This window comes from Strigops habroptila, chromosome 3, assembly GCF_004027225.2.
Source record: "Strigops habroptila isolate Jane chromosome 3, bStrHab1.2.pri, whole genome shotgun sequence".
In the NCBI taxonomy this organism is placed as follows: Eukaryota; Metazoa; Chordata; class Aves; order Psittaciformes; family Psittacidae; genus Strigops; species Strigops habroptila.
The window spans coordinates 8,861,386-8,885,394 of NC_044279.2; the positions used below are offsets into that span (position 1 = coordinate 8,861,386).

Below are 24,009 nucleotides of genomic sequence, written 5' to 3' on the forward strand. Positions count from 1 at the left end.
CTGCACTGCCTGAATTTCACACTGTATATGTTGCTCAGCTTTCAGTATCTTTTTGTACATCTTCGTTTATTTTTCTTCCTGTGTTATTATAAACAGAAAGAAGAGTAGTGTGAGCTGCTTCTTTTAATGTGGTCAGTTTAAAACCAAAATAAATATAAGTAATTAAACTGTTTCCAATCTAGTTGGTCAGTGAATCAGGAGACTTGCAGGAAGCAGATGGCATACAGAAGAAGAGAGGCTAAAACTTCTGAAACATCTGAGCATACTCCAATGACATGTTGGATTGTTGTTGTTTTGTTTTGTTGTTTTTCCAAGAGGATAGGGAGAAGTTACAAATTTTCCTGGAATGACCCCTTCCAAAAATCCTGAAGTCATTGCAGCCCTGAGTCTCCTCTCATCTTGTGTCAGCATAACTCAGGACTAAATGCATTGGAAACAGAAAGCCTAGGATTAACTGAAAATTACACAAAACTAAGGCTGTCATGAAATCAAAGACCTGCGTCTGTTCTCAGTCTATCTGTACGTAGTGGCTTCAAGGGACTGAAGCACATGTTTAAAGATAGACTGCTGTGTAAATTGCTTTCTTGAAAGAGGTATTTTGCTAGAGTTTAAATCTAGAGTGAGATCAAGTCTTTTAAAAGTTAAATGCAGTCCCAAGGGCTGATGTGGCCAAATATTCCAGCTTAATCTTGGCTAGAATTTTAACATTTTGCACAGCTAGATCTAATGGTATGTGCCTACCTAGCTTGTTATATTCCCCTGGAATTTATCAATGACACACTCCATATAATTGTGGTTACTTTTTGTCCGTCTGAAATCCTTTTTTGGTTTTGCAAGGGAGACACTGTAAGAGGGAGTATGTAAAAAATTCTTTCTCAACCAAAAGCTAGAAGCCGATTTTTTTTTTCCTTCCAAAATGAAGAATTAAAACAATGTCTGTTGCTCTCATGCTTAATGTCAGAATCTCTGCTAAAAAGTAGTAAGAAGAAATGTGATTAATTTTTCATATGGAATTTATTCCCTGTAATTTTATAAAGCACATATGTGAGGTTTTATGAAGACTTACACTAAAAGGCTTTAGGAACAGTGTAATAAAGGAAAACTGTTAATAAGATCCTTTGGTATCAAAAGAGCTGAACAGCCACAGCTGAGAGAGGGAAATTAAATGAAGGACAATGACAAGTAGTGATAGACTGCTGCAAATGCATTTCATTTTCTCTGAGATTTACAGAAAGAACCAGCCTTGACTGTTCTTCTCACTATTTTTCTGACATCTTCCACCTGCTTATAAAATACTAATAATTTACTTGATTTCACAACTGGTTTTCTTTTTTAAGCAGGTGCTGAAAAACATTTATTAAAGACATAAATAAATCTTTAAAGCTACTACAGTATGTCCTAACAGGGTGATTGCGTGTTGCATATCTGAAGATCCGTTGCTGCTTAACAGAAATCAGAGGAGATGCAGGATCAAATTTGGTTGTGTCTGTCTTCTATATTTCCTTAAAATCTTGTTTTCAGTAGGAAGCATAGACTCATAGAACAGTTAGAGTTGGGAAGGACCTGAAGATCATCTATTTCCAACCCCCCTGCCATGGGCAGGGACACCTTGCACTAAACCATGTGGTCCAAGGCTCTGTCCAACCTGGCCTTGAACACTGCCAGGGATGGAGCATCCACAACTTCCTTGGTCAACCCATTCTAGTGCTTCACCACCCTCACAGTAAAAACTTCTTCCTTATATCCAACCTAAACTTCCCCTGTTTAAGTTTAAACCCGTTCCTCCTTGTCCTACCACTACAGTCCCTAAGGAAGAGTCCCTCCCCAGCATCCTTATAGGCCCCCTTCAGATACTGGAAGGCTGCCATGAGGTCTCCACGCACCCTTCTCTTCTCCAGGCTGAACAGCCCCAACTCTCTCAGCCTGTCTTCATACACGAGGTGCTCCATCCCCCTTATCATCCTCGTGGCCTCCTCTGGACTTGCTCCAACAGCTCCATGTCCTTTTTATGTTGAGGACACCAAAACTAACATGTATAAGATATGGACAGTCATGATTTATCACTTCTGTTTGTATAGTCATTAGTTACAAGCAGTGGACTTATTCAGACAAGTTCTTATTTATTTATTAGCTATATTGCAGTAACATCTGGAGGTCCCAGTCAGAAATGAAAGTCCACTTGTGTTTAGTACCAGTGATGTATCCAATTAAAAAACTAAACCAGCTTTCAGCCATAGTGTAGGCCAAGTTGGCAGGCATAGAAGACTAAGAGAGCCACAAGTTCCTCCAGAAGACAAGTAACAAAACCAGTTTTATTTCATAGAATAAACAGAGGTCTCAGCCTGTTTTTCCATTGTTGAATGATACAAGCATCAAGGCAAAATTCAATTTGTAATGGCATTATGAGATCCCCTATTGTGAAAGATAAACAGCAAATTTGTCCTAATGCCTCAATAAATTAATTACATTGAGTTAACCTTACTTTTGGTTCCTGTGACCTCCATAGTTTAGCAGATTAATTTCTGAACAATGCAGCTTCAGAGAATCCACTTTATTCTGGGGAGGTGCGTTATAAGGAAGTTAGAGGATTTTCTAGATGCACAAATTCTCCACATGAACAAATTTGGATTCTTGGATCCATTGAGCCATGTAATATTTTGAGTTGAAGACTAAACCTTTGTGTTAGATACAGCTGCTGCACCGAGGAAGTGAACAGTGTCCATGCGAATGATGGTAGCACACAATGCTTGTTCCAAAATATTTGAGATAAAACAAGCTGCATCTTCAGTTGGTGTAAATTAGAGACACGTAATTGAAATTAGTGGAGTCATTTGTAAAAGCTAAGGGCAGTCCTATGTCTTTAGAAGACATGAGCAGCTCTAAAAGCTGAAAGAGAAAACCAGATATTTAAGTTAGACTGAAAGCATTTGGAGAGAAGAGTTGTAAAGGGAAGCTAGAGACTGAAGTACTAAGCAAGTGCTATTGCTTCATGTCACTGACTGAGTGATTGTGGTGGAATCCCCAAAAGCCCCAAGTCATGAAGAGTACCCTACAGCTTAGTCCCTGAACTGCAGATTTAAGCACCTAAATTCTTTTGGGATCCTAAGTCATGAGCTCTTCCAGCAGATAGGTATCTATGTAGGGTAGTCTTCTCCTTGTGTCAAAATTGAAAATAATAGTAATAAGAAAAATCCCTAGCATGTATTCCAGTGATTCGGGTGCCTGCTTTTGCCTGAGGCGACCTGTTTTTCAAGTGTGGTCTGCATGGTAATGTTGGTGGTGCTCGGTAGCACAACTTTCTCATCCACCACGGTTGCACTGTGCTGCAAGTGCTCTGTTATCAAAGGCCCAACAGAAAAGGACTGTGGCATGGCATAGAGCATCATCTTTCAGGGATAAGATTTCTCTCACTGGACATGCTCCAATTAATGTTTTGGCATCGGTGTTGGTAGTTCCTATTTGATACTAAACTGCACTGTTAAATTAATCATTAGGAGTCAAATCCTACCTGTTTCTGAAGGAGTGCACTAATCTTGGGGCTGCTGGATAAAAGGTATTGGGAGAGGTGGGCATGCTTGGAGCTCACCCTGGCTTTGCAAGTAGGGTGGGCAGAGCAATGCCTAGTCTTGAGCACCACAGGCACTGAACAGTTTGGAATAACCAGGAATTTATTGTGTTGCACCTGATGGCCCAGGTGCCATGGGGGATGTGTTGTTAAGCGGGTTTGGCTACATGCAAAGCCTGGTAACAGCAGAAGGCAGGTTTTATACTTGTCTCTGATGCTGAACCTGGCTGACTGAATAGGCAGTTAAGATCATAAATCTCTGTTATTAATCTAATCTTTGGGCTAAAACAATTTTAATAGACAAGGATGCTTTACATAAGTACTGCCTGAATCACTGTGGTCTGTTGGTCTGATGTCTTCTACAATATATAATGTTGTCAGAATTGAGGTTTTCTTACATCTGATGAAAGCTGAAGAGTTTATTTTAAGACTCATTATTTTGTAAATTGAACTTAAAGTTCTAACAGCTTTAAGGAAAAGCTGACTGTAGGCAATTTTTTAAATGTCAGTCCGAGCTAACCGAGGATAAGGGGAGACGATGAATCTAAGAGAGTTGCTAACATAGTTCAGGACTAAGGGACTTTTAGGTCCTGTTTCTAGGAGAAAAGATTCATTTATCTCTGCTGCTCTGTGTTGTCTATCTTCTTTATATGGGTGTCTTGGGTAATACCATTTGCAGCGTACAGATTCATTCTGTAGTTCTGACTTGGTGTTTATAGTCCTCTAGTGACATCTGCAAACAGCAGACATTTATTATCTCATAAAGCTACCTCAGCTTGAAAAAAGTAAAAAATGAATCTATGGCAAAGAAATACCTTTCACAATATAACATCCCAAAAAACTGTGCACCTTTCAGTGAAATTAAGGGAGTTTTCACATGGGAAGATTTTCCACCTTTAGAAAAAATTATAGACTGCTTAGGCTGAAGATTGATTAAACTCACAATAGAAAATATATGTGAGGGGTGAAATGGTAGACTGATATTCTTACAGTATCCATCTGAAAATTCATTTTGTTTTGTTTTAGTTTGGTTTGCGTTTTGTTTTTGTTTCCGGTTTATCTTTTTCCTGGATAGATTTGCACTTCTAAGTACGGATCAATTAATATGCTGTCTGTACTCACGAGCCTGAAGCTCCTGTGTCCTTTGCTTCCTGTGACTTTGCTACATCTCATTGCTTTCCCAAATGGCAACATGAGCACTGTTTTGAAACTTGCAACACAAACATAAATCTCTTCAATAGCACTTAAAATCAAATCCTACTACTTAGTAATAGACAAATTGTTGTGCTTTCACTATTACAGTGATGGACGTTTGTTCTTTTTTCTCCATTTGCTGCTGTTGTACATTGATGTTTAAGGATGAAGACTAAATACTAAGGCACAAAACACTGCTGAAGGCTCCAATGCCTATTTCTGTACCTTTTAACAGTCTGACGGGAAAGCAGGAGGTACATGCAGCAAACAGTGCAGGGAGTTTGCCTCTTTTAATCCCAAACATCTGGTTTCAAAACAAGAGAAGGAAAAAAGGGCAGAATGAAATTGTCATATTTAGTTTAACATCAAGAGTGAGATTCTGCATAGTTTATCCCTTTTTTTTCCATTCTCCTGTATCTGTGATGGCTGCCAGCATGTCCTATGGCATAAGGGCTTGGCCTCTCCTAGCTAGAATTGCCTGGCCTCATCTCTTTGCTGCAGCAGTTCTCCAGGCGGTTTCAAGGCACAGGACAAGCTACTCCTGCCACCAGACTCTTCTCCTCTCTGAAACTTCATCTCCTTCCTACAGCTTAACTCTCTCTTGTGCTTTTGTAGGAACTGCAGGCAGAGTTATCCTGTATCCTGTCAATTCCCAGAAATGATCCTAACATGATGGAAAAAACCCCACTCCCTAGAGGTACTCAGTAGCAATTTTGCATGTTAAAGGGAGAGAAATTCAGACAGATTTCAGGTCTCGTGTCAGGTTTTCATGACAATGGTAAAAATGCCTTTGTTTATGATAACATTTATACCACCGATACTACAGGCACAGCTGTTCTGAAATTGGTTAGTGCTGAAGTATGGATAGTAATTTTCTTAGTAAAGACAAGCTTTGCTTCTATTTTTATCCTAGGTTATCACCCTGTTTTAAGGATAATAAAATCTGTTCTAATGAATGGTATTAAAAAAAAAAAAGTACTTTCCATCCTTTCTCTCCTTTCCTTCCTTCCTTTTCCTGCAAACAAGGTAAATGCCACTAAAGTGATGTCAGAAGAGCATTTTGGAAAGTGTTTGCATTCATTGTGTTTTGTTTTCCATCCAGAAATTCACATGACACAATGGAAAGCGGGATCTGACACCTCTAAGATAAACTATTGGACTGTCTATAAAGCACTACACTCATCTTTATGATGAGTATGTAAGGCCAAAATAACTGGGACACAGTGGCTTTGAATATAAGTAGCCTTGTTATCTTTGGTGCAAGCATCAGCAGAGATTACAATGGTCTTGTGATGGCCCTGGGGGAATCTCACAAGGCCCTGAAGTAGGCACTGTACTATTTGTTTTCATTCTGTTCTCAGTAGCGTTCTGATGCTTGGATGACATGACCCTTTTAAAACTGTGCTATCTCTCTTCATCCTTATTTGAGCCACACAGGAGAAGAGGCGTGAGCACAAGCAGTTACAAAAGTTGAAAAGGTGCTAGCGGAGAATGGAGAAATTAATGATTGACACTGTGGAAACATTTTCTTCCGTAGATCTACCAGGACTCTGTGGACATTATGATGAGATGGATTCAGGATCATAAGTCAGTGCCTCCAGTGTTTTCTCCTAGAAGATCAGTAGCTTTTTTCAAGCTCATTTTATTAGATTCCACCGATGGGATCTGGCCTGAGCTACAAATACATACCAAAAGCTTCCCAGGCCTAGCCTGCATGTGACACCACTCAGAGAGAAAGCACAGCTATACTGTGGAGGCAGCAGCAATTGTTCAGAGCTCTTTTAGGACATGCTCAAGTTGAAGATGTGACCTCAGTCCCATGAGTGTCTTTTCTTGTTTAGCTGACATTTCCACCTCCTGCTTTTCTGTTAGGCTGGGAGAAACTCCCCAGATAGGCATTTGAGGTTTTGGCAGTGTTTGCTGCCTAAGTACTTTTTCTTCATCAGAGAAATGGTGGTGTGTGGGATTCTCTGGTTAGTGTAAAATGTGTTTCTCTTGTGGTTCACAAGACACAGGTTGGAAACCCTGACACAGAACAAACACGTTTGCTTGTTCTGAAGCTGGGTGATTGGGCAAAACTTTCTCATTTTAGTGTAGGAGTTTTATCTTTTTTCCATTTCAGAAGGTGGGCAAGGCAATGCAGTGTAAAGGATGTTACAGAATCTCATTTTCTTGATGTCCCAAGAAACTGAATCCTATTTGGGTAATAAGCACTAGTCCAAGCTACTGGGTTAAATATAAAGGTAACTGTGTAAGGTTTCTGTGGTCTGTTTAATATAGGAATTCAATTGTCCCTCTAACAATCTGCAGTCTGGAAAACCTTTCACAATTAAATATCTCGTTTGCAAGATGCGTGATACTTTATCTGTATGATTCCCACACGCTGCCCATACTCTGTGCTTATAGTTCCTGAAAACAAAACAGGATAGACTTTGATGATAACTCAAAGTAGATACAGGATTGTTTTTATTAGGTAGAGATCAAGGCTGCTGTTCTAGAAAGGGAGAACTGCATTTGTGTACTACCAGAAACAGTGTTTTATCTTGTCATTTGTTTGAATAGTGTGAGACTGTCGTCTGTCTCCCTACAGAAACTTGCTTTTCTGTTTCACCTTACTGAGATAATAAAAAAAAAAAAAAAAAATCACGGATTAAATGAACGGAGCTTATTTTATAAACTGACCCTTATTGCGATCCGGGTGCAAGTCCCAGAGAAGTCAGAGGACATGCTTAGAATTCAGCAGTTCTCCCCATGATTATTCTAAGAAACACATATCTCCCAATACTGAAGCCTGCTCTGGTCTGATAAGGTTTGTCTACATGCAGAAGTCAGCATGCTGTTAAACTAGAATAACAGTGTACAGTGTGGTGTCTCCTTCACGCTAACTCTCTGCATGACCAGTCACAGCGTCTTATGTCCTGAGGTTGCTTTTGAAATGAAATAAGCTGTTTTCTAATTAAAAGTCTAATACACAGTTCTGTGTGATGTAATTGCAGAGCAGTCAGTATGGTGCTAATTCACATCGTACTGCGTCTGGACTGTCATGTTGACAAGCCATTTCAATTTTAAGGTCTTGGTAAATTATTTCTGTAAGTGCAACAGACAATATCAGTGCATTGTACTGTGATACAGAGTGCTCAGATGCTACATACTAGAGTAGAACTCTGTGCTCATTGAGGTGAACACAATATATTCAGTGATTTTAGTGAAAGATCCAACTTCATGCTATGTAAACACACATGTTCGTGTGTTTACTTCTATCGAAGTAACACCTAAAAATATAACCCAGAATTTTGGCCTCATCGTGCTATTACTGGTAAGTTAACATATAAGGAGAACTTAGAGAAGAGCAATAAAAATGAGAAGGGAGGCTTTGAGTCAGTTTTGATTTATGAGGAAAAATCAAAGGATTCGAGTCTGTGTAGCTTGTTTGAGTTTGACAGAGAAGAAGACATGACTGTAAATACTTCAAAAGTTTAATTCCAAAAAGAGCAGAGGATTTGCTTAATGTTAAAGACATACCAAAGGTTAGGACAGCAGCTCAGAAGACCTGGGGTTAATTCCATGACATATGTCCTTAGGCAAGTCATTTCTGCTTAGATCCTAGCAAATTCTTAAAGGCACCCAGCTGCCACTTCTTTGTCTACATCATTGTATGATAGTCAGCTGAGACTGAAAACCACCTATTTTAGACAATTAACTTGTTAAATACCTTTGCAGGTCTAGATCTTGGCCTCTACCTGCCTCAGGTTTATACGTAAATGGGTAAAAATTGCCTTTTGTCATAGAAAGAGTGTGAGAATAATAGGTTCAGAAAGTATTGGTGTTGCAACAATGGGATACATGCAAGTATACTGAATAGAAAAACTAATTAAGATGGGATTTATTTCACTTGTCTGTAGTGTAAGGTGGTCACCTAATCTTCCTGTTTTCAGCACAGAGATGAGGTGGCAGTATCTGAGACAGGGCATGAATTCACCCCAGCAGTGTCTGTCTCTACCCTCTCTGAAGGGAGTCAAGACAATGCCTGAACTTTAGACAGTTGAAATTAGGCAAGATGAATATTATCTTAAGAATAAAAGGATCAAATAAAATCAACTCAGCTTGATTTTAAGGGAAAAAAAGTCTTTAACAAGTGTTTTTGCAGAGATGTTATTTTAGTGGGATGACAGAAACCACCTCAAAGAACTTGTGTTTTTCTCCTGTTATTTCTCACAAAACTTTCAGGAAGTCTTTTATTAAAAACTAACTAGATGATAGAGCTCACGCCTCTGTTTCTTTGAAGCAGTCCTTATGCTAGGACTAGGACTAGGACTAGCATAAGGACTAGACTAGCAACATCCCAAAAGTGCTATGGTGCACATAGTACTAATGAATGCTGTATCCAGTATCTACATTTGACAAATCTAGGACTTAATAACTAAGTAGGAGCTGGGCTCTTTTGGAAATCAAGTCCTAATGTCTCTTGCTTTTATACAACAGCCTCATGCTAGTTGGAAGTACTGTGTTACCTCTGGGTGGTAGCTACCTCCTTGAATATGGCTGATCCTCAGAGAAAATACAATAATGGGCACTGAGTTTAAAGGAAAAAAAAAAAGTAGGAAAATGAATGTTATTCAAAGGAGAGCTACAAAAATTCTGTGAGTTTCTGTAAGAGTTGCTGAAGCTGTAGGGTGCTGGGGATCTGAGGAAAGGTTGAGCGATACAAAGAAGATGGAGACTCCCTTTTTATAAAGATTCATATGGAAATGATGGGGGTAATGGGTACAAGTTACTCCTGGGGAGATTCATGTTGGACACAAGAGGAAAATTTTTCACAATGAGAGCAATCAGCCGTTGGCATAATCTCCCAGGGAAGTGGTGGATTTCCCAACATTGGACGCTTTTAAGATTTGGCTGGACAGGGTGCTGGGACATATAGTCTAGGTCATGCTTTGCCAGGAAAGGTGATGATCCTTTAGGTCCCTCCAACCTGGTATTCTATGATTCTATGAATACAGACTCAATGGGGAAGACCAAGACTTCAAGATCCATGCAATTGCACAAGTTCACATTTCAAAGAAAGATGAGTTTAATTGCTGTAGGTGTGACTCTGTGATAAAGTTCTCGCTTGTGTTATTACATTTGTTACCCTGCGGGACAGCAAGATCTTTTTGCGACTAGTTTACTCTTTTTGGTTTGCACTCTTCAAAGGAAAGGCCTGCTTTCAGGCTTTTTCACTCTTGGTTTGATAGTTCCCACCTCGAGCCTCTCCACAGTCTATCTTCATGCAGCTGGATTCTTATTTTCCCTCGCAACTGCTTGTCATTTTCCTGCTTCACTGGCGTCGCAGGGAAGGGGAAAGTCCCTTTATGATGAAGAGAGAGGGATGAGTGAGCAATCAATCACTTCAGGGACAAAGACCTGTTGTTGGAGAGCCTGTGGCTAGATAATGGACTAGACTTATGCTTGGGAATGTCTAAAATATGCTGAATTCAGAAGAACAAAATATATTTACAGGAGTTGATATTTGTTGCTTTTTCTTGACCTTGTAGACCCAACACCTGTTGCTTTGGGGAATCAGAGCTGAACTGTCCTGAGAACTTAGAGGAGGACTTAAGGTTTGCACAGAGGATCTAAACGTGTGGATTTTATCTGGGTATGAAGCAATCCTGACTCAGATTAGAACATGGAATAAGAACTCTCTAATTGAAGAGGCATACTTGGGTCATAAGCCTGTGACCTTAAAAGCCCATTTTCAACTTGCTTGAGCCTTAGTGTGTTAGATGGGAGATGCACCTATTGCTGGTTCCCCAGAGAGCCTGGGCTTGAACTAGGCGCTATGTTCCTGAACACTATAAGATTTCTTGGCTGTTCCTGTTGCAGAAATGCAAATATATATCTCCTGCACTGTTAATGTGTAAGGGTATAAAGGCAGAGATTATGTGAACTGCACTGAGACTAGCTTCTTGCTGGGCTCCCTTGACACCCCAAAGTCCTAATCGTTACCCTGAGTGACTTCAAACCCGTGAATTCACATCATCTGCTTTATGCCCTAATTCAGGCACTCTGAATCATCCTCTGTAAGTACCTACCTCTTTCCTCTGGTTTACATCCTCCAAATTTCTCTGAGGTGCCCGATGTGGGCAGTGAAATAGGCTTCCAAGTACCCAGTATGTAGTAAATTAGCTGTTGTGCTCAGCCTGTTATCGTTATTAACAACTATTTCACTTTTTGCTCTCACTGACCATTTTATCCATCTGGTGTCATTCATTATATACTTAAACTATAAGCTGCAAGGAGGTGAGGCTCTTGTATCCTCCTCCATAGTATGTGTATCACTATGGGGTTCTACCCCTGACTGGGGCCTCTAGGCACTATCCCAGTATAAATAATACATGAAAATAGATCATCAGTGCAATATCCATCAAGAAAACCATACAGAGACCTAAACAGTGCTTTAATATTGAATTGCTCTATTGTCTAATGTGGGGTTCATGCAATAGCTTGCTGTAGTTTTCCAAATTAGAAGACAGATCATACAAAGTCTTATATCTATAGGCAATGTGCAGGGAGCTTGGAGGAAATCTATAATTACTGAAATCGGGAAGTATGCCAAAGATGATTTACCAGTATGGTGAAGAATGCATCTTTTGTGATGTTCAGGACTTTATCAGGTTTATTGTGGAGGCGTTCCAGGATTAATAGCAAAAACAGCCAAAAATTTTGAAGTGAAGCAATCAGACCAAATTTCAGCTGCAGCAATAGCTTCAGTAACCCACGGGCTTGCAGCAGCTTTCTCAGTCTTGACACAGAACTGATTGTTCCTGTTGCACCAGGTAGGATCACATTAAGCAAAACAATTTAACTGAGTGATACAGACAGCTTTGGAGGTGTGCAAGAGATACACACAACAGAAATGGGTATCATTAATATTATCACCTGTATTACAGCCAATGTTTTAAAGTTCACCTGCACTCAGGGTCTCACTAGACTTCACGCTATGTACAAAGAGCATAAGTTAAAACTTCTCTGAAAAAAGTTAACAAGTATGCTAGAGAATAAAGAGGTACCTCAGAAATGAGGTATTTCTATTCTCATTGAGCTTGGAGCCATGAAGGTGTAGTGATTTGCTCTTACATAGTTGTAAATAGTTGTTTCTTGCAATAGATTTGATGGGACTTTGGAAGGTGGAAATAAATAGACAAGTCCATGGCTGCTGAGGATTTGTTTCTTGTGACAGCAAAACATTGGACCTGTAGCACCAATTATCAGATGCTTTTTTATAGAAATTGATTGTAGTTATAATTTTAAGGCCTTTGATCCACTTTCATTGTGCAAGTACTTCTGTATTTGCCCCATGACTCCAGCTGTTTGAACTCCATGCTTATTTGGTAAGCCTGATTGAGAGCTCCAAGAGGCAAGCTCTAAGGATCTCAACTTACATAGTCATGTAGTTTCTCTGTCTAATCAGTATGGAGGGAGACTCCTCAGCTTCCCATCCAAGAAGTTTGAAGTGGCTGGGAGTAATCAGTCCCTGAAGTGCCTGTATCTCTCTAATGGTTGTAAATGGAAACTAGACAAACTGACACTTAGTTTTCAGTTGACTAAATTTAGGATGAAGGAATTGCAGTGTTTCTTTAATTCATTTTAATTGCTTTTGAAGGCACTAGGATATCAATAACAGCAAGAGGTTGGAAAGCAGCAGCTCTGGCAGCAAACCCCAGCCTAAAATATTTAGTTCACTTAGGTTGCAGTACTTTGAGGCAGTGAGCTGAGGTGAATCTCCTCATTGTCAACATGGGACTCTCAGGGCCATAAAGTTCAGTCAAATAACCTGTGTGCTAAGTTTCATTTTTGCTTTGTTTTTCTTTGTTTTCCTCTCCCCTTCATCATTGGAAAAACATGCTGTTGCAAACTTGGAGCAGAGATAACATGTCCAGTCTCTGCTGCTGAATTGGGACAGGCTGCTATGCTGGTAGACCAAGTATGGGCTTCCACACTGGTGGCTGGTGGAGGCAATCTCCCTGATGTTCATTGATAGTGCTACAGGATTGCATGGTATTCAGGAAAACCACATAGGGTTTGATTTAAGATCAGCACTGCCATGGCTGTGTGGTGGTGACTGTTTGTGGAAGGGAGTATAACAGCTTGCTGTGTGCTTTTATATCACATCACAAATGATGTTAATAAATAAATCAAAGAGAATGTGATTGAAGAGACCAGGCATTTCCCTTAACTTCAAAGAGTTGGATTTGGCCTATTAAACCCAAAATTGTGTCTACAGGCACAGTATACACATACAGGAAAACAAAGACAAACCTGTTTATTTATCTGCTTTCTGTAGCACCTGTTTTAGTGTTTATGGTTTAGCTGGAGCCATGATGGCAATTTTCCTGCTGTCCTTCTACCCAGCTTGGAAGAGAGAGACTGTTCTGTGGCATTGTATGATTTATTTTTGTGAGGTTATTTTGGAGGTGCAGAATCCCTGGATGTGTAAGTGCTGAGACTCCTGATTTTTTCTATATCAAACTGGTGGCTCCTGATTTCAGAGTTTCTTCATGCGAAACAAAGTCCTTCAGTTCTGCAGAAGACTTTATAAATGCATGTAGGGAGACTAAGAGTCCTTGGTTTCCACAGATCCAAATAAACCCATGAAAAGAAAAAGGTTTCTTTCGTTGCTCTCAGGACGAGTTGGGCAAATAACTGGAGCAGCAAGAGAAGAGTTAAGGATTTGTGCAATCTGCATTCATATCATTCACACTCACATGTTGGGAAAAGAATTCACAGCTCAAGAGTGGGCTCAAAATTAAAAGAGAAACACCCCCAAGGCTTCTGGAATAGGAAAAAGAAAAAAAGTTACAGAAGCTCAACTCTTATGAATTATTAAAACAAAACAAACAGCTGGATGGCAGAAGAGCTGCTCTTTGCCATAAAACATTTCCTGACACTCTTTCTTCCAAGATCTATGATGATTATTTATTTGTTTTAGTTTTTCTTTTTCATGAAATGATTTGATAAAAAAAAAAAAAAGGCATCTGATCTTCTGAATATGACGAGAAGATGCTTGCAATAATTCTGCTAGTTTCTCAAGTGTGATCAGCTATTAATCCCTTCTTCTGAGCATGTGGTGAGAGCAAGGGATTCACCACACAACCTTCTTGTCTGTAACCCTACCATCTTAAAAGCTTATTTCCTATTTCCACTCTCATTTCATCGTGAGCCTTCTGTCCTCAGTCCTGCAGATCCGTTTCCAGCAAGTACAGCAGCACTGAACTTCAGGTTTTTAAAGTAAATCAGCTAATGCTGACTGCCCCTGATAGTAACTCGATGAGCAGGTCCTTTGGCAGAAGAGAAGAGGTGGTGACATGTGGCACAAGGGCCGTGACAAGTACCAGAGGTCAGTAGCGCTCCCTTGTCATAGTGCTGCCTGCATGGCTTTTATGACCTCTCTTTTGAGGTCTGTATCTCATGGAAGGTGAACTAAGAACGTTCATGAAGAAGTTGGTGAACTTCTGCTCTAAAAGCAGGATCTTGTAGGAGGACATTTGTGAGCTCTGTAGTGGGTATCAGCTGTTTGCTGGGGTTTTTTCCAACTTTGTCAAAGCTTTTTCTGAAAGCAGAGTTTCAGTGATCATAAAAAGCAGCTGATGTTTTAGCTTAGCACTGCCTTTTCCAGAACCAGAGCTAAATTTCGCGTTTCACCTGTAATTTATCTGCCCAGATCCTCACAAAATCTAGATGCCCTTTCACTTTTGAACTTCTACCCGAGGGTCGTGTTAGTCTGATTCAGACATCTGTATTCACACTGTTGGAATATTTTGCATGGTTTTGCCACGTCTCGTATTTTCCACAGAAATTACACAATGAAAGGCAATGTTTTTCAAGTGCCAAAACTTGATGAGATGCTTTGCTGGCTCTGTCACTGCCTGCCTATCCTGCTCAGCTGATGGCGTTAGTGGCACGTTTCCCCTGTGGGTGCAGGGACTCTCAAGCAGACCGCAGGGGAGACAGATGGGTTGCATCTGTATTTGCAACTTAAACAAGGCTAAAAGGCAGTACTGGCCTGCAACAGCCTGTGATGTTGGTGTGCTCACTGGACTGGGTTTTGCTCATCAGCTAGCACATTTCCAAACTGCCCTATCATAATCGGGGGGGGGGGATGTGGAAGGATTCCAGGAGGCAATATGGATGAGACCACTTGGTTTTGACAGGAATGAGGATTTAGTTGTGTGGACAGAAGCTGTGCCAGGCTGCTTTGTCTCTGGATCTGCAAATAGTGTCTGGCACATTTTATTTATTGATACAGACTTAGGCTTGGGGTCTGGAAGCTCATGTCAGAGCTGCACCAGGGGTGACTGTACCATATTCCTATAGTTACACTGGCTTTTCCTCCACCCATCTTATGTTTGTTTTGTCTTCTTAGATGTAAGCTCATCAGGAAGGTATTGACACTTGCTCTTTATTTGTAGAGTATTCAGTACCATGTGGCCCTGACCTGCATAGATTTCAGTGCATGTAAAGGCAGTTGAATCTGCTTTTACCAGTTTGCTTGCAGCTTGAAATGTTTTCCCAGACTACAACTTCACTGTTAAGGAAGGAACAACGGGTAGCTACTTAAGAACTGTAAAACCTGCCTCAATTCAGCCCTGCCTATTTAATTTTATAGGCTTAAGTCAGACCTTTAAGGTTAAAAATGTTTCTTTTCTTGTCTTGGCTTGAACAGCAAATAGAATGTTTAAAGGAAAAAAAAAAGATAGAATCCATATGACACAGGCCAGAGTGATGCAGCCTTGCCTGTTTTTCTTGATCTGAAAGACTTTATTAGCTGGAGCGCAATATGGCCTGGCTGTCTCATGTTCCATCCCATTTTTTGGATGGAAATTTGCACACTGGACAGGCACAGAAGGAATCGTTTGCTCATGAACAGGCGGATAGTCTCTTGTTTTCTTTGTAGCATAACATTTTCTTGGTTAGACTTGTTTCATCCCTTCCTCCTCCATGAACGCACCCAAAACTGCAGAGTAAATAACTGTGGCTTACAGTGAGCAACGTTCTGAAATGATAATGAGAAGCAGTGAATAAACTCTCCATGTTTTACATGATACAGACTTGAACTCTGCTGAAGGGGCCGTCTGCAGCAAGGTCAGGAGTGTGATGAAGTAGAAGTTTGGAAGGGGAATCTGCTGGAGAGATAGTATAACCCACTGAGTGATAAGTGCTGACAGACTGGCACCCTGATGTTTGAAGTGCTTTCCCCTGCAGCAGAAATATGTCTCTGATCCTGTTGTGTTATGGCCAGACTCAGTCTGTTTTGAAAGACTATACTTTCTTCACATGGAGACTTGGGAAGATTCAGGCTGAATGCATTTAACAGAACCCTAAATTTTGGGCCATGGTTAAAGATGAATTTTAAAGATTCGATATGGCCTTCCCAAAAGGCATTTTTAACAATAATCATAAGCATATGTCAGCACATTTACATTATTATTATCATTATATGTTTACATTAATGTTTTTCTAATACTTCACCATTAAGTTACTGTGTTTACTGCACTAGTTCATAGAGAATAAAAGCATTAAGTTATGATTTCAAAAGAATGATAAAACAATAACACTGGAGAAGTTCAATCATCTACTAGTGCTTAACAAATTTGGAGCATTATTCAGTCTGTTCAGGCAGGCTCTTGTGCGGTTCCTGTTCTTCTCTGTTTCTTTCCTGTGGGTTTAGGTTGTGAGTGCTCCCAGTATGGCCACACATGGAGAAAACCTGAAATATGTGAGTGAGACTCAGACTGGGAGGCAGAAGATTAAGTGAAACATCCTGGGACCTTCCAGGAGAAAGCTGCTCTGCTCTTTACTCAAACTTCAGTGATAGAAGTAGTATCAGAAGATAGTCAGGGATGGTTTGACTAATACGGGGTCTTAAGAAACAGTAGTGATGTTTTCAGTTCCTTGAATCGGTTTACTTCAGTTACATTTGCAAATTTATATATATAAAAATAAAAGAATTACGAAATTTGTAAGTAAAAAAACTTGCGAGAGAAAAAGATTTTTATTTTTTTTCCTTTAGTTTCTGGTCTAGGACTGGGAAAAAGCTCCTCATCCCATTTCCTTTATCTCTGGTACGGCAATATTCTGTTATATTTTCAGAAGATTTCTAGTACCTGGCATGGCAATTCTGTCATCTAGTCTGGTTCTTCGACAGCCACTGATCAGAACACTTCACTGCTTTGGAAGACAGGAGGAGGCAGGGATATAACCCTTAATAGTATACAGGACTAATCAGGCCTCTCTTTAATTACTTCTATACAGATGGTATATCTGCATAGATAATAGAAGAAAATACTGTTTTCATTTTGATTATTAATAATAAACCACTAACAGACATGTTGATATGCCAGTTTTCAGTGATTTGCAGCCATGCTTCCCTCCATTGGAATCAGTGAGACATAACTTACAAATGCTGTCTTTATCAGCATCCCAAAGGATAACTGTCTGCACTTTCATTCCTTCCCACTCTAATGTATGTGCACTAGGCTGCATTTTTTAACCATGCAGTCAGAAAGCATGTCTTCCTCAGGACCTCTGGATCATTCCTGCAGAGGATGGACACTGAATGAGAAAGACACCAAGGAAGTAGAAATGTTGTCTTGTTAATTTTAAATGAGCTTAGTAAAATGTTGCCTTTGTTTTCCCTCTGCTTCACAGACGTACTGCGAGAGGCAGGCTCATGTTTGCCATCACATTCCAGCTGTAGCACTTGGCTGTGTAAGCTTCTTATTTAATTTATCATGGAATCAACATTTACTTTTGTTTCCTCTCAAGTGAGAATACTACCACAATAAGGACATGTACATCTAACATTGCTAATATACATTTAGTGGCAGGAGGACAAGAGCCTGTTACACAACCATTAAAAGGATTAATTCCTTTACCTCCTACAGCAGGGGACCGTGCTCAGACATGCCAGGGTTTTATGATGGTCCAGCAAGTGATACTCAGTGAAAGCCATTACATAGGGAGTAACTATACATAGATCTGGAACTGGAGAAACAAAAGTAATTGTCCTAGCAATGTTATTTGTTGGTTTTGGAAGCATGTATTTGGTCTGGATATAGTCAAATAAATAAACAAGTGATACCACAGGCCTACATTTTTTCTTCCAGTATGGTATCTGATGTTTAATTAGAGTCAACAGAAGAGGCTGAGCAGCTCAGGTTGGTAGTTTCACTTTCTGGCAGTTACTGTTTCTCAATGTTGGTTATAAATATAGCTTTGAGTGATCAGGCAGCCACCTTCTATTTTTCAGGTACCTGAATTGAATGGGAGTGAGTTTGAACCTTAGATATATTATCACATATTTTAACATTAGATTTATTAAAGACAAGCTCTGCTTTCATGCAAATTATCTGAATGATTGTGCTCACTGATTATTCTGTCAAAAGAATTCAGATCTGGAGCTAAGACTAAGATGAATTTAATATTTGTATATTATTGACCACAAGTATCACCAGTATTACAGGGTCATGATCCTTTTCTAAGTAATTAGTTCAACTTTAGTGAAGTCAGTGGACACATGCCAATGTATCCCTTACTGATTACTTTCTGCATTACTCTGATAAAGTTCCATAGGGGAGACTTTCTTATAAAAAATTATTATAAATCTCTGTGATTTTCATTAAAAATGTGAAGACATTCAGTAAAATACAAGGAAGGTAATTGCTGGGAAAAGAATGAAGAAGGAAAATGAGAATGAATAATCAGATAATCATTATTTGCAACTCTAAGCTTTTCTGAAGTATTGATCTTCATGATTTAGGCAAAAAAAAAATGCACTTTCATGTTATAATGTTTAGAAATTGCATGATCTCAAAAGGTTTGGAAGCCTTCAAAGATACTGAACATGGGCAATAGTATTACCATGGATAATAGTATTCTTACCATTTTATATATTTCATCTAAGTAGAAATGTATCTTCTTAGAAAAGGTACATTAGTATTCATCTTTAATGTCATGTGTGGCTTTTAGACCATGGAATCTTCAGTATTTATTTCTCCAAATCAGATTCAGTGCAAACCTTTCATGTTTACTTCTGCAGTTCATTTCTTCAGGAGAATCAATTTACCTGATGGACACCTCTCATGTTGTGAGACAGCTATATGCCTTTCTAGAGATCCAGTTAATCTTTGTGAAAACAGAATTAGGCTGTCAGTATGCAGTTGTTTAAAATAAGCTCCACACTTCACCAATGTGGCGGGTAAGATCATGACATAGTTTACAGATCTACATAGGATTTTAGAAGGAATTCATAGGGATTCCTATGGGGCTTGACCTTGTTGACAATGTTATTGACATAACTCATTTTCTTCTCTGTTGCGTAATGGAAATCTAAAATGCAGCCTTATTAAATAGCCTCACTGAGTTGTAGGAGGGTTACAACTTCTTTCAACTATTTTAAAAATTTCAGTATTATTTATTAACAAACACATTTTCCTATTAGAGGAACTTTCTGTGGACAGAAATGAACCGACTAATTGATGCATCATTAATTAAGATTAAGAAATCTTTCAAACTGAAGATTTTGGAATAAATTTCGTACTTTTTCTTGGTGAGGAGGGTGAAAAAAAAAAAAAGGATGTAATTCTGTTTTTTATTAAGATGCTTCTGCTGTGGCAATTGATACAACGTTATGAAAAGGTCTGTAGGAACTGAAACTAAAAACTAGAGTGCCAAGAAGGTGATGCTGTTTTGCACTGTGACTTAGTTTATACTTCAGATTTTCTCAGTAAATTCAGTGCACAGTTTAAAAAAACAAATGGGCTGCTAATCAGTGACAGTGTTTGTGTTTTTCTATTCTTGTGAGTGCTTCTGAAGAACCACTATATTATGAACATTATTTTACAGCAAACTTTGCACCTCTGTAATTGACCACTATTCTTCTGACTTTTTCCTTTTATACCTAAAAAGAACCATGGTCCCACATTAAAAACAATAATACTAAAAAAATATTTCAGATTATACTGGCTTAGTGTATTGAATGTGTTCCCAGAGATATGTCCCAGAATCTATCTTGTTTTGCTGTGGTAGTTTATAATTAAACTTCTTGTTCCCTGGAGGGCCCTTGTTTTGGCTTTCTAAGAGTGAAAATGCAGCGTGATAGATGTGTCTTTGGTTTTTTCACCTCAGATGAATGGAACAAATGTCTAGATTTGCCTAAATTACTGCCAACATGTAATCTTTAAAAGTAAAAAAAAAACCAAAAACCAGCTCTTTGTTTATTTGAAGGAATTCTGCCAGCATTTGGAAGCAACATAAATGCAAGAACAAATGGTTATTTAATGAGTTTAAAGCACTAATACTTATTGGCCTATTGTTTGTGCTAGATTGAGCTGTTGTCATGACGTTAGTCTTCTTAATACAACACACAAATACGCAGTTAATATCCTGAGGATTTTTAAACAAGATGTTGCCTTGTCAGATGCCTTTCTGAACCGGCTTTGTTGTGACAGTTGTGTTAGATTGTCTTTTGTTTGGGTATTGTTCCTATCGTCAGTTCACACAGGGTAATCGGATCAGCCCTTTAACTCTTCCAAACCTATTAAACCTATTTTACCAAGCCTGAAGTGTTCTCCTCCTTTTGCAGGTGCTTTTCCATAGAGATCTTCTGCAGCTTTCCAGCCGTGGCACTCGGCAAAGTCCAACCCAGCAGGGCTGAACAGGGCTGCCAGACATATAAATCAAGGTCCACAGTTTGGCTGGTTGGGTCGAATGGTGTTTATGAGGATGTGTTAGCGCAATACCTCACTAATGCACAAGTTCCCAGCCCTAGCTGTTGCTGATAGCATGCTGCTGTCAGAAAGGCAACATTGCCTCTGAAAGCTCTGCTTTTATTTTGAATGCTCCAATTAGTGGAATTAGTGCTTGAGGGTTTTACAGGCAACATCCTGCCTGGAAGCACATGTTGGACAAGGCTGAGCTAGAAGATACACTCAGGGTCGGGGTTAGTCTGACACGCAGGAAAGAAGGAGACGAGTTGTTGCAGGGTTGTCTGTCCTCCAACTTGGATATCAGACTGGGCTAGATCCCAATGTGTCCTTCAGTTCATTATTTGCGCCAATTGAATTTTAAGAATTAGAGCAGGCTTTTGAGAGTGATCAAGCTCCTTCAGTTGTTTCATTTCCCTGTCCTTGGATATACCAGGGAATCATAGCTCACTATTGCAGCAACAGCTTTCTAAATTAAACATCCATTTAAAATTAGGTACTTAACATGAGTATAGGTTTTGGGTGTCCTGTGACTGGGTTTGTTAGTTTCCTTGGATAAGACAATCTGCTAGCTGCAGGTATGCATCTTCCCATTCAACTTTTGCTATTTGGATAGCGAGCAATTTCTGTTCCAACTAGGTGTTCTAACATTTTTGAGAGGAAGACTAGCAAGAGGCAGTAATCCCTCCTCTGCCAATCACCATGGTGTCTCAGACGTAGGCTTGCGACAGTCCAGCTTGACAAATCCAAGTACTGACGTAGTGGTGGTTTGGGGCAGAAAGAGGGAAGAGGTGCTGGCTTCCACTTTGCTCAGGAGGTCTCGTCCTTTCTTGCTCTTATCTATCTACCCTTCATTTCACCCTGTGCTCTTCCACTGTACAACATCTTCAGCCTCCTTCAGACCAGGGCTCGCCCATTGCAATGGCACATCGCTGCTTAACAGACAGCTTCGCTCAGGTCCCTGTCCTTCTCGCTGGCTTCCTTGCACCACTGAGGTTGTCCATGCAAATGACGGACAGCATTGTTTCCCAGCCTGGTTTCTGAGATTTCTCTCCATGCCTCCCACCCCCAGAGTTAAGCAATTGCTGCTGCATGTCGTGGTGAACTCTGCATGACCAGTTGGAGGGATTTCTCAACTGTGGTACGGCACCAGAGCCTGCCTCCAATTAGCTCGGGAGCACAATTCCAAACACATGTATTTGGTTCAGCAAAAGCTATTTGTTTGTTGGGTGATGATGTTTTTCTAAGCTTATGCTTTATTCATAGCATGAGTGACATTACTGCAAGAGGTGATGATGTGTCTCTAGGTCTTAGGGTTTTTTCTGGTTTTGGGAATATACATCAGACAGCTATGGCAGTGCGCATTAGATAACTAAAGTATAAGTAAAATTGCAGTGATAACCAGGGACTTGAGAATTAAATTAAACAAATATAGTCACTAGGTTTTAAAAGCACTATTACTGTTAGGTAATTGAGCTAACAGCATTACTCTGATTAAAGAAATAATTTTGAATGAAGTATGGACTAGAACTAATTTATTACTAGAACTAATTTTGTGTTTATCATTGTATAACTCATGAGATTTAAACACACCTTCTAAAAATGAAATGTAGAAATATGACTGTTTAAGCAATTCATTTCAAGATCACTAGGTACATTATTACCTCATAGAAAGCAATTTCATATTTGTTTTGATCCTCTTTGATCGCAAATGGAGAGCAACCAGCTTTCAGTAGTATCTGTTTGTAATGTTTCTTTTTCAATATTCCCATGCTTTCGACAAAATTGCTTCCACTGAAGATGTTCAGTGGCTCTCCCTGGTTTTTCTTTTTGCCTGTTTTCAGATTAATAACACGAGAATAGATAAATTTCAGGAAAAAAATAAAATACGAAGGACATATATTTCAGCATGTTAGCCCAGTAATACTATTATGCAGCATCAAAAGAATAAAACTGTGTTTCTCCAATGCCCTGAGAAGAATACCTTTTTAAAACCCTTTGCCTCTCAGAGATTTATATTCCTGTGGGAATGTAATTGATACCAAGGGCAGCAGCTTTTGAGTGCAGCTGTAGTTATCATTAAGAGAGATAAGTATTTGAAGAAATTTTGATACTTCAGCCGTGCTTGTGTTAAATACAGAGCTATGCCAAGAAAAATACAGATGACCATCGATTTGTACTTTCTGCTTCATTTAATAAAAAAACCCCAACCTTCTAAAATGCATTCTATTTTTAATATGTAAGAAATAAAATTGTAATAAGCTCAAAACTCATACTCAGGTACTGTGAATCACAATAATTCCCCATGGAACAAGACAAACATATACATGCCTTGTATGCCTTTTTCTGCGTATGCACAAGTTACTTTTCTGTCAATCCTTCATAATTTATATGCTTAGACTACTATGGATGTAACAACATTAAAAATCACTTTAAAATGGCTTTTACACTGGCAGCCAGAAATTTGGATCAAATACATTGAGAGAAATGCAGAAAAGTGGGCATTGCTGAGATTCTAAAGTTCACATATTCCAAGGCAGTACCGTGTATATGCTATGTTTGTATTTAACCTGCCTTATTTAGTAATATGAAATTATAGAAAAATAAGATCTTAGTATAAAGTCTAAAAGCCTAGAAAATTAATGTGTAGTTTGAAGGACTGCCTTCAGCTTTCACAGATTTCATTGAGAACTGAAGAGTCACCGCGCTGAAGAGGGTTCTCAATAGCATCTGCAAGATATTGAGCAGGACAAAAGCAATGTGTCTGTGTCACATCTACATGGTGAAACATTAAAACATAGCTGAAAGAAAGCTAATGTCATATCGAGAGGTTCCATGTTCACTGTAATTCCTGATTAATCTAATATATTTTATTTTGTTTATTATTTAAGCTGTGTTTTTTCCAAATATCAGTCTCAGAACTTCAACAACAGGCACTTATGTAAAAGTGGTGGGAAATGAAGCTTTAGCAATATCCTTTCTCCTTTTGCCATTCTCCCAAAGCAAAACTTGGAGACTCTCTGAAGCCATTTGCCAGCATTTACTATTAATATACAGCCTGTCTACATTTTTAATTTCTTGTTTTTTTAAAAAATTCTATTCAACCAATTGGTCATATTAATAAATCTGCTTTCCAGCCATTATTCATCTAAGAAACAATACCACCTAACCGTATTGTGCTTTTCCTATTGTGAAATCTTGTCTTTTAAAAAAAATTAAATAAATTACTATTTTATTTTTCTGAAGGCAGAGTGGATTCAGACACAGTACCTGCCAAACTTGGAGAGACTTCAGACATAGGTTCCAGTTTTTACGAGTCTCTAAGCGCTTTGGGGACCCAGATTCAGGCATTCTAACTTTGAACATACTGGTATGTTTTAGCTATTTAATATTTGGGAGTCAAGAGTCATATTGGCATGGAGTAAAATACAGAAATGCAGTCTATAAGCCCATGAAAGAATGTTATTGCATTACAGCTGCTTAAAAAGTTATTGTAGATCAGCT

The 24,009-nt window shown here is 39.1% G+C and overlaps 1 protein-coding gene across 5 annotated transcripts in view; it reads left to right on the forward strand.

Moving 5' to 3' along the window:
- The window catches only part of SEMA3D (semaphorin 3D), a 137,907-nt gene that overhangs the window by 4,554 nt on the left and 109,344 nt on the right, over window positions 1-24,009 (forward strand). For 2 of the 5 annotated variants that reach the window (XM_030481161.1, XM_030481160.1), the window contains exon 2: window positions 15,849-16,084. The exons of the other annotated variants lie outside the window; for them this stretch is intronic. In XM_030481161.1, coding sequence (XP_030337021.1) covers window positions 16,076-16,084 — 9 coding nt within the window. In that variant the 5' untranslated portion in view covers window positions 15,849-16,075. The remainder of the gene's footprint in view (window positions 1-15,848; window positions 16,085-24,009) is intronic. 5 annotated transcript variants of the gene reach the window in all.